At 36.6% G+C, this 11759-nt stretch overlaps 1 protein-coding gene across 1 annotated transcript; it reads left to right on the top strand.

Annotated features, from left to right (window-relative positions):
• Positions 1-751: 751 nt before the first annotated feature.
• On the top strand, positions 752-8274 carry LOC115997943 (putative E3 ubiquitin-protein ligase LIN-1). The gene is made up of 14 exons (XM_031237365.1): positions 752-1529; positions 3677-3901; positions 3980-4068; positions 4159-5298; positions 5383-5527; positions 5613-5867; positions 5983-6289; positions 6374-6498; positions 6576-6824; positions 6914-7036; positions 7144-7254; positions 7346-7492; positions 7590-7835; positions 8072-8274. Exons 1-14 carry the CDS (start codon positions 753-755, stop codon positions 8087-8089), a joined length of 3957 nt encoding a protein of 1318 aa, XP_031093225.1. The 5' UTR covers position 752; the 3' UTR covers positions 8090-8274.
• The last annotated feature ends 3485 nt before the right edge of the window (positions 8275-11759 follow it).

Raw genomic sequence — 11759 nt, 5'->3', positions numbered from 1 at the left:
ATTGAACCATCAAGTTGTATCATTTTTTAACTGAAATATTTTGATTCAGTTAAAAGTTACTGTTTTTTTTTAAATTTCAATTATCAATTAATTCAGTTAGAAAGTATTAATTAACCAAATTAACTAATCATTAACCAAATTGTTAGTGTATATATATGTGTGCGCGTGTTTATAAATTTTTTTATAATTCATAAATCATGCTATAGACTAGCTTTTCATTTTTTTTATGATTTATATATTGATGTAATGATTTTTTTTTAGTGTAAACCTATGGATTAAAAATTTTTATTTATAACTTTTTTGAAATTTAAATTTTACTAAAATATTTTGATTATTCAAAAAATAAATTCATTTATTTTATTTTGAAATAGAAAATATAGTTCAGTTAACGTTTAAGATATTTTGTAAATCCAATTAATTTAGTTCAATTATTAACCAAATTAGCTAGATGTATATGTAAAATTTCTCTAATTAAAGGGACAATCCAATTAAATTGATCAGATTGTTGATTTGGGCGTATTGACCTTTTTAGTTAGAACTAATTTGTTGGCTAAAGTCACAAAATAAAAAAATTTTCCTCCTGACTCAAAAAAAAAAAAAAAGTACTCTAATTAAAATGAACAAACAGAAAGATTAAAATTTAAAACTATGGATATATATGTCATTTCACAGTGCCGTCTAAGACTAAGACCTATTTCGCGCCAGCATAAAGAAGTTAAAAATCAGTCGAGACCTTCACAAAGCCATAAACCATGGCAACCACCAACCGCTCCGCCGTGATCCTCCGCCACACCGCCAATTTCCTGTCGGAAAACCTCTCGCAGTCCGATCTACGCCACAAGCTCTCCTCCATTTTCCTCCAGAGAATCCATTCCTCCGACCAAACCACCCGCAAGCACCTAAACCTGGCAGCTGAAACAATCGAAAATGCAATAATTTCCGCACCCAACAACACCTCCGTCAAAACTTCATCTCTCCGCCTCGCCGAGAAGGTCCTCCTTTCTTTCGCCGAAATCCCGTTTTCCTCCTACCTTTTGTCGCTCGTTTACGCGCTGTGCAACCGCCCCGTTGATGCTAGTCTTAGGCTTCTCGACGTCTTCTGCATTGACCCTTCATTAGCCAGATTAGAAATTGCACCCCACCTGTTCGAGGAATTGTTTCTTGTGCATTTACTTCCTGTTCTTCAATGGAAAAACGAGCAGAAATCTGTGATTTTATCATCATTGGATTCGGACTACACTAGTGATGATCAGTCAGTTATTGTGTCAGCTACGAGGCTGTCAACCATGAGCGGGGATCAAGCTTCCGACTTGAAAGATTTGGAGGGAAATTATGAGGAGATCCTTGACGAGAATTGCAGAGCTTTTGCAGAGTATTTCATGGAGGTTTTGCAAAATGAAGATGGAAACAAATTGGTCGATCCGCCTCCTGTAGTACTCGGAAAGAACAAAATGGCTGAGAAATTTCATCACAGTGAAGATGAGGAGATGGAAATCGGAGGATTCAGATTCAAAAATGGCCGGTATAATGTAATGCTTTATTTTGAATTTGCTTATATTCTTGCCCTTCTATTGCTATACTTTTCATCTTATAGTACTGATGAGTATATAAACAAAGACAGAGATGGAAAGGATAAACTTTCTGCACTGAGTATTTGCAAAGAAATCTTAAATCTCAGTTTCCAGTCTAGGAAGAAACATTAAATTCATAGAATTTTTTTTTTCCTGTCTCAAGTACAACCTCAATCGAGTTAGTTAGACAATTAACTGGATGAGAATTGTCTCTTAATCTTCTTCATTTGAACAGATTAATTGTGACTTATCCTTGTAAATTAGAGAAAATTTCTTGTCCCCTATTCTGATACTTATCTTTAAAACATGGACTATTATAAACCTATACACACACAATATTGAATATATTGGGATACGTTTGGATTGAGATTACAAACTAATCCAAAATTTGTATCCATTTTTCAATTGAAGAATGAAACAATTTTAACACAAATTTCTTTTTTCTTTAAATGAAAATATGGTTAAATAGGTTTTCCAACTATATATCAAAAATCAAAATGCAATTAGTCCCTTGAACTAAAAAAAAAAAAAATCTCAAATTGAAACCTTAAATTTATTTAAATGATGCAATTAACCCATTTTGACCTATAACAATATTATTACCACTAAGTCATCTGCCACAGGATGCTACATTTGTTATTATTTTCTTTAAAATTATTTTTTAGATCAAAATGATTATATATTTTTAAAAAAAAGAAAAATCTTCCATGACTTTTTTTGTCCATGTCAATCTAGACGGAGAAACCTGCTAGTTTCTTCATATGATCTGGATGAAGAAATTGGTGGCTTCTTTGGGACAAATGTCATTTCTTAAAAAAAATTTAATTTTTTATTTGAATAAGATGTCATACAATCAAAATTAACTTGATGTACTTGTAGACAAAATAATATTAAAACAACTCGATGATTCATTATTTGTAGAACATAGCTGGACTTATTTAGCACATCCCACCCCTTTAGAAATAAAATATGGAAAATGCTCTTTTCCCCTCATGATTTTTACCTCCAAACTTTCTCCTCATAATGCGTCTTTCATTTATTGGGTGCCAATCAATTGGTTAATCTACCACTAACTAATAAATAAATTTAACTACCAATTACATGATGACACCTCAAGAGAGGAAAAATACTAGGAATTTCTAGCATTACTAATTTAATATTCAATAGATCAAGGTTCATTATCTGTATATATGTATAAATACATTATTTTTATGAATGGGTTTTGATGCATGATCCATAGTGAAATTTGACTCAATTGAACAACTAATCAATTAAAAAGTACCACATAAACATAGGAATTATTTCACTTCAAATTCTTATAATAGGACTCTTATGAATGATATACATTAAATAACTTTGGGTTAAACTTTGGGTAAGAATCAAACCCTACAAATGCAATTAGTATTAAATATAAATTAGACTCATAGACACCAGATGTCATAAAAAATCATTAAAATTGAAAAAAAAAAATATTTTTTCCCAAAACTTTATGCGGAGTTCTGTCTGGATCCATTTTTCTGGAAAGTGTTCTTTATTTTATTTGTTTATAAAAATAATATACTACCATTTTGTCTGCATTTCATTTGTTTGCTTGCTTGCTTTATGATTCATAGCCTGCTCCTTCAAGTCATCAATAACAAAGAAAAAGAAACAAAAAGACATGAAAAAAACATTTTAATAATGATGCCAATCACTAGCGTTATTTGAACTTTTCAAATCCATACGACTGTCATTTAGGTGGCATAGGTTCATAGGATATTAATCCAATAATCCGTGACTAGGAAACTTCGTAATTATTACTCTTGGATATATACTGAGTAAATCTTATATTATAATAATCCTAATCAGTAAAGAACTACGGTAAACCAGTCTAGTTATCTATAATTGACCGACTCAAACCAATGAGGTCAATAAACTGTTCCATTTAGAGTCGGAATTGCAACATAGTCTGACCAACTTGTTTGGATTACTCACTCACATAAATGCATCTGATACTTATAATCAACTATTACCAAAAAAAAAAAAAGATTAATACTTGCTACATAAATCTTTAATGATTTTGAAAAATGTTTTCAAAGTTGTTGATGACTTGCTAAATCTTGCAGCCTTTATGGGCTGATTCAGTGGAAGGAGGTAAACTGGATGAGGTGAAGAGCAACAGAAGAGCCAAAAGTTTATCCAAGTTTCCATCATTTTATCCTCAAAGGGTATCTCCAAGAGCAATAGCAAGGCAGAGATCCATAAAAAAATCTGAGTATGAATCAGCAGAATCCTGTTCCAGTGACAACCTGAGTGACTCTTCCTCCTCAGATTCTGAAGCTGAAAAAGAGGTAGGCGATATTAACAACTCAGAATATATACATGTCTGTCTCTAATGACTGATTGTCCTATGCATCTCTGTCTTTTAGGAGAACAACAAAGAGATGTCACTGTTTCACTCTAGACAAACCAAGCCCAAGAAACAACAAAGGCAGCCTCTATTGGGAGAATCAAGCCGGTAAGTAGGCGATTAAATAGCTTAATCTCTTGCAAATTCTGTTTTGTGTTGCCACTGGTTCTAATTAGCTTCTGCTATTTCAATTTTCAGCCCTCCAGATTCTTTGATGGGAGATTTTGATAGTCCTCAAGGCAGTGGAAAGTATGCCCCTCCTAAGGACTTTGTTTGCCCCATTACTACTCAGATAATGTATGATCCTGTGACTCTTGAGACTGGCCAGACTTATGAAAGAAAAGCAATCCAAGAATGGCTTGATAGGGGGAACTCCACTTGCCCAATTACGCGTCAGAAGTTGATGAACACTCGGCTTCCTAAAACGAATTATGTGCTCAAACGCCTCATCGCGAGCTGGCAAGAACAGCATCCAAGTCCAGGTTTAGGCCCTGAAAATGAGCCAAATTTCCAGGGGGTTATGCATTCAGTTTTTCATGGGAATGTGATAGGCAATGCTGTTATAGATGCCACGGTTAATGATCTTCACCTTGCAATCACTAATCTTTGTACATCAGAGATTCTTAAAGATTCTGAGATGGCAGTTCTCCAGATTCAGAGGTTTTGGCAGGAAGATAATGCAGGGAAGGAGATTCAAACACTGCTTTCGAAACCTCCTGTCATTAACGGCTTCGTGGAGATCCTTTTTAACTCGGTTGATCCTTATGTCTTGAAGGGAACGGTTTTTCTCCTTGCTGAGCTAGGATCAAGAGACAATAGTGTTATCCAGACTCTGACTAGAGTTGATACTGATGTGGAATGCATTATAGCCCTTTTCAAGAAAGGCTTGCTCGAGGCCGTGGTGCTTATTTGTCTGTTAAAGCCTATTGCAATGAATTGCTTCGAAACGGGCATGTTGGATTCGCTGTTAGCAGTTCTTAACTGCAGAGAGGAGGATATGATCAAAATGTGTATGAAGCCAAAAGCAGCTTCGGTTCTCCTCTTGGGACAATTTCTTAGAACCACTGAGGAGGAGGAGAAGGCTTCTGAAACTGTTAAGATGGTAATTTCTGCACAATTAGTCGAGTCGATTATAGGCAGCTTGGAAGCCGAGTCCATGGAAGAAAGAAAAGCAGCTGCACTTATCTTGCTGAGATGCATGCAGACCGATGGGGAGTGCAGGAATGTAATTGCTGAGAAAGCCGAATTAACTCCTCTTCTCGAGAGCTTCATCGAGGCAAATGATGGAGAGAGGTTTGAGATTGTTCAATTCCTGTCTGAGCTGCTTAAACTCAACAGGTAATTCTTAAACTCGAGAAACCTCATAATCATATAGCAAATAGTTATAGCCTCATCGATAGTTCTTATATTTGATTTCTTCAGAAGGACGTTTATTGAGCAGCTCTTGCATATCATCAAGAATGAAGGAAAATACAGCACAATGCACAGCCTTCTCATGTATCTGCAGAATGCTCTCCAAGATCAATGTCCCATCATTGCTGGCTTACTTCTCCAGCTTGATCTTTTGGTATCCCCTTATCTTTCTTTATTACATCCTTGCATTCAAAGTAACTTAATTGGCTCAGTAAATTTATTATCGTGTTAACACGTAGGCCGAACCAAGGAAGATGAGTATATACAGAGAAGAAGCCATTGATACATTAATCTCATGTCTCAGAAACTCAGACTTCCCTGCTGCTCAATTAGCCGCTGCTGAAACAATTTTATCCCTTCAAGGAAGGTTTTCGTGCTCCGGGAAACCCCTTCTCCACGCTTTTCTTCTCAAGCTTGCAGGAATTGACAGAAGTTATAAATCTCTGATGCAATATCATCATGGTGATTCTTCTGATGAGAATCCAGATAACTCGGTGAGACTTCGTTCGTTCCATCCCAATATACATTTTTCTGATTCTCTGTATCTGTATCAGTAATCAGATATAACAATTCTGATATCTTATTTTATGGTTTCAAAATGAATGATAGGAAGAAGAGAAGGCTGCTGAGGAATGGGAAAAAAAGATGGCATTTGCTCTAGTGAGTCATGAGTTTGGACTTCTCTTTGAGGCTTTAGCAGCAGGCTTGCAAAGTAGATATGAGGATATATTCTCAGCCTGTTTCGTTTCGGCTGCTTGGCTTATACACATGATCAACGTTCTCCCCGACACGGGGGTAAGAGGGGCAGCAAGAGTGTGTTTGTTGAAACCATTTGTGTCTATTTTTCAGTCTTCAAAGGGCACAGAAGATAAAGCTATTTCCCTGCTTGCACTCAACAGCTTCATCCGTGATCCTGGTCGGTTAATTAGCATTTAAATCGAACAAGTATAAATTCCTTTATCCGAACACTATTCTAACATATGACACCATGAATTTCCAGAGGGGATGCATGATCTAACAGCCCACATTAAAGATATCCTGAGAGGCTTAAGAGAGCTTAAGAAATCCTCTAGATTGGCTGTTGACATGTTAAAACTTTTCTCAGAGGAGCAGGAATCTAGTGCTGTAAGTTCTTCAAGGCTAAACACATCCATTTCCAGGAAAAGTTAAACTGCAGCCGTTTAACTCTCTTTTGGGCACAGGAATTATGGAACCATAAAGAAATTGTGCAAGAAGATTGCAGTGCTAATGGAGAAGTTCTGTCAATAGTCTGCTCTGGACTCAAGGTCTTCTCTAGCCATTCAGATGGAACAATCAAGGCATGGACTCTAAAAGGCGGTCTTCTACATCTCATCCAAGAAACTCGAGAACACGCCAAGGCAGTTACCAGCTTGGCCATTTTACACTCAACAGAGAAGCTATACAGTGGCTCACTAGATAGAACAGTGAGGGTATGACATTTATATATATATTCCTACATTAAATTCATAGAATCGTGTGGTCAATATCTGAAGTTGAATCATGATTGGTCATATTATAGGTCTGGTCAGTCACCAATGGAGGAATACAGTGTGAACAAGTCCACGAAACGAAGGATCATGTCAACAAACTCGTCGTTTCCAACACCATATCATGCTTCATTCCACAAGGAGCTGGTGTCAAGGTAAGGATTGCAATATAATTCTCGAAATATTTTTTTTTTCCGGTTTTATTGATACATTAGGCAAGCAGTTTCATGTATATACATCTCAAATTCCTTGTGAATATCAGGTTCACTCATGGAGTGGAGGATCCAAACTGCTAAATCAACAAAAACATGCCAAGTGCTTAGCTCTTGTTAATGAAAAAGTGTACTGTGGCTGTTATGACAACAGCATTCAGGTAAGCAACTGCAGACCAGACCACCTTAAAAAAACATCTGAAAATTGGCATTTGTTTTTTATTTTACTAAAATTATCTCTACCACCCACAGGAAATTGATTTGGCCACAGGAGCAATCCACTCAATTCAAAGTAGCTTAAGAAAGTTACTAGGAAAATCAAGTCCCATTTATGCAATACAAGTGTCTGAGGGACTAATATACTCAGCAGGTTCCTCCATGGATGGAGCAGCAGTGAAGGTATTATTATTATTATTAGTGTTTTTTTATTGCACTTAAATATGGTATATGTAACATTTCTAACTATATTCGTGTAAACGTTTTTGGGCACCAAAAGATATGGGATGCTTCGACTTACAGGATGGTGGGATCACTGGCATCGACGCTGGAAGTTCGAGCAATTGCAGTGAGTTCAGACTTAATATACTTGGGCTGCAAGGGAGGGGTAGTGGAAGTTTGGTGCAAAGAGAAGCACACAAGAGTTGAAGCATTACAGACAGGTACAAATGGCAAAGTTCTTTGCATGGATCTTGACAGCAATGAAGAGCTTTTGGTGATTGGAACAGCTGATGGCAAAATTCTGGTAATTCATCTATCTGGATTCTGGACCATAGACTTTATTTACGGGTGGCGCAGAGTTTCTGTTCATGATCTTTTGAGTGGCTCTGATACCAAATTAAAGCATGTACTCCATCCAACTAAAAGCCTAAGCTGATAGTTGGACTGCACATTTATGTTTATATTATATTTATGCTCACCTGGAAACAAATTCATTGATGATAAATGTCTTGAAACTCAACATTTTTGGCTTGTTTGCAGGCATGGGGTTTGAGCTGAGAGGTGGATGTGTAAATTAGTTTAGGAGAAAAGATTCAGAAAGTATGAAGGTAAGCATTATAGCCAATATTCTTAACCAAGAAATAAGCAATGTCCATAGTAGAGCTCAGCTTTTTTCTGTGAAATGTATACACTGTTCTGTGGCCCAAATCATAATAATAAAGTTTTTGGGGTTTTATCTTTCATCACAACCTCCCTTGTGTTTTATTGATATAGAATTTTAAGCTGAAAGTTTCTTCTTTTTTTTTTTTTTGAATACAAGCTGAAAGTTTCTCATTGTCTTAAAAACACAAATAAATGTTGACGGCAGTGTTCAATTAAAATGTACAATTCCCACATCTTTAACTAGTGACTACGAATTTCTCGCAATTCAAAAAAAAAAAATTATTTATTCTAGAATCACAAGAATTTATTATAGTTTTTTTGTTTGTTTGTAAGTTATTTTGATTGGTAATTTCCCTCATTATTTCACTCATTAGTAGGATATATAGCATTATTTATTTTATATATGTATGAATATATGTATGAATATACTATTGAAAAATAATGGAAAAATACCTGCTAAAGTAGAGGTAATCACATTACTTCTTGGCTTCTTGCATTACCTCAAAGTCCTATGTGGCATTAATCTATTTCAGAGGTGATGGATGGTGGAAAATTATTATATGGACTCAGGTCCAAAATACACCATTTACATATTGAATATTCAAAATTTATATACTGAACCACTGAATGTTCATAACTAAATTTCGTGACACTGGACCACAAGATTCTTGACACGTACTCCTCACCTTAGTTACTACAAATGATATCTATCATGGGTTAAATATAAAAAAAATTCCAAAATTCCATTTATATTTTTATATATTTTACTCAACCCCTTTATATATTATACTATATATAACAACCTTAATTTCCTACTTCTGAAAACAAAATATTATCATTAACTATAAAAACTAATATTTTAATATTGATATTTTGTGTCCGTACTTTGCTTCATTATCAACTTTTAACTATTCATTCATCTCGAGATGACTTGGAAATGTTTCTGAAAGTATTAAAATCATTCAAATAAATCTTATATATTTAATCATTTAAAGTGCAAGAAATTAAATAATATTATTACAAAAATAATTATGAAAAAAAATTAAATCATGGATGATTTTATTGATTGAAACATTTTATAAGGTTTTACCGAAATGGAATATTTTAAATCATTATTAGTACTTTTAAATATATTACAAAGGCAAATCTCTGAAGTTGTATCAAACAAATCTATCCATTTACTAATGAGTTCGGAGACTATATATATGTGCATATATTAATGAGAATTCAATTGATTTTTATATTTAAAATTGAGTCTCATTACTTTATCTAGAATATATAAAAGTCTAAATTTGAAGAAATATAGCCTTCAATGAGTTTAAAAAACAAACTTTTAAACACCAAAATTTCTAATGGTAAAAACTCACATAGTCGACCTTGTGATCCAATGACATCAGGTTACTCCCTTATGTGCAAGGTTGTGGGATCGAGTCTCACTGAAGACGACCCCATGAGAATTCAACCACTTCACACCACTGAGACACCATGCAGTTAGACCCCGCGTAAATAAACCACGCGAGCAGTTCAATCATTTAGAATGGCTTTCTCATATTGAGAACAGTTAGACCCCGCGTAAATAAACCACGCTCTCATATTGAGAACAGTTAGACCCCGCGTAAAAGTTCAATCATTTGAATCCATTGACAGCTGCGCCGCGTAAATAAACCACGCGAGCAGTTCAATCATTTGAATCCATTGACAGCTGCATAAATTAGACCCCGCGTAACACCACTGAGACACCGTGCAGTTAGACCCCGCGTAAATAAACCAGCAGTTCAATCATTTAGAATGGCTTTCTCATATTGAGAACATTCGATCACAGAATCCATTGACAGCTGCATAAATTACTAGAATTTGTTTTTCAATTGGCAGTGGTGCATATTGTGGTTGTTTCAGTACTTCTGTCAGCCTTGCACCTCTATTGAGTAATGCCTGAGTCGCTGCATCAAGGTCTGAGCCAAATTGAGCAAAGGCGGCCACTTCGCGATATTGTGCCAATTCTAGTTTTAAACTACCACAAACTTGTTTCATAGCTTTCAACTGAGCGGCAGACCCGACGCGACTGACAAATAAGCCGACGTTAATAGCAGGTCTAATTCCGCGATAAAAGAGCTCTGTTTCCAAACAGATTTGTCCATCAGTAATGGGGATCACATTGGTGGGAATATAGGCCAATACGTCTCCAGCTTGTGTTTCAATGACGGGTAAGGCGGTCAAGCTATACAACGCCTTTTTTTTTAAACGACAGGTCACGTGCAAGAACGCGTTCTTAACATCCAATTATTGCAACAGCCAGTTAGAGGCTAACGCTAGACCTCTAACGCTAGTGTTAGAACAATCCGTATTGTAGTCCACTTTGTAACTGGGCTAAATGTATCAAAGTAGTCTTTACCTGACTCTTGTAAATACCCCTTAGCTACGGGCTTTATACCGTTCAACATACCCATATGGTTTCTACTTGACGCGAAAAATCCATTTACACCCAATTGGAGTGTGAGACGACGATGGTACCAACTCCCACGTGTTATTTCATAGCAACGCCTGATATTCCTCATTCATCGCGCTACACCAGTTTGGAAACTTGCAGGCCTGAGCTATAGAGGTCGACTCTAGTAATGAAGGCAAGTCGTGCTTTGTTGTCAAATTAACAAAGTGAGAGTTAGAATGCTTGAGATTCTGTCATCTAGCGTGCATTGGCCGCCGAAGTGGCTAAGTTTGAGTAACTTCTGTATGTCTGTCACCTGGAGGTAGCGAGTCATATGTGTGCATTGAACCAGACGCTGGGATGAAGCCGTCTCATTGTGAGCATTGCTAGTTGGCAGATTTTGAGTGCTAGACGGTGGAGAAGGAGTTAACTTGCCTTCTACATACATCTCATACACATGGGGCGAATTTGAGTCGGCCAAACTGCTACACGCCTCACGTTGAGTATTGTCGACTAGGAGAGTTCGTCCACTAGCAAGTGGGGTTGTGTTCTACTACCGGCTGTAACTCGATATATTAGTAGTAGGCTGGTGATGGCTGGGAGAGGACTGTCGCGACATGGGAGTGTGGGCAGATGACGAATGAGAGTGTGGGGGGCTGTGGGAATGTGTGGTAGTAGGGAGAGTCCGTGTGTATGGGTGAGGGTGGGTTATGGGATTGCGTGATAGCAAGTGTAGCATTCTGGGTTAGGTGGTAGTAGGTGAAGCATTTTGGGTTTGGGAGGTTTGAGTTATTTTTATGGGTAAGAGTGGTGTACTAGAGAAGATAGGATGAGGAATCAGTTTGTCACCTTTTTGTGCTATTCACGCCTGCCGGGGAACTCCGTGACTGTGATAATGCCTGAAACGAAAAATCAAACGGGACAAAACGAACATGACGGGATAAATAAACACGTTCTGTCACATGATCTAGGCACTTATATGCAGACTGAGATGTAGAATAACCTATGAACATACACGGCTTAGACCAGGGTTGGATTTTTGAGCTAGTGTAAGGTCAGAGCCAAGAATAGTTTAGAATAGTTCGGTGTAGTGTCAAACAATGCATGAAAGTGTGTAGTGTCCCTAACCTATTGGGCCTA

Source organism: Ipomoea triloba, chromosome 12 (assembly GCF_003576645.1).
Source record: "Ipomoea triloba cultivar NCNSP0323 chromosome 12, ASM357664v1".
NCBI classification, from domain to species: Eukaryota; Viridiplantae; Streptophyta; class Magnoliopsida; order Solanales; family Convolvulaceae; genus Ipomoea; species Ipomoea triloba.
This window is presented reverse-complemented; position numbering and strand designations above follow the sequence as displayed.

Excerpts from the sequence above, each read along its gene's own strand:
- LOC115997943 (XM_031237365.1), top strand. The coding sequence starts at position 753 with ATGGCAACCACCAACCGCTCCGCCGTGATCCTCCGCCACACCGCCAAT. Across the intron at positions 5,868-5,982 it reads ATGAGAATCCAGATAACTCG|GAAGAAGAGAAGGCTGCTGA; the intron begins GTGAGACTTCGT and ends AATGAATGATAG. Across the intron at positions 7,255-7,345 it reads GTTATGACAACAGCATTCAG|GAAATTGATTTGGCCACAGG; the intron begins GTAAGCAACTGC and ends TACCACCCACAG.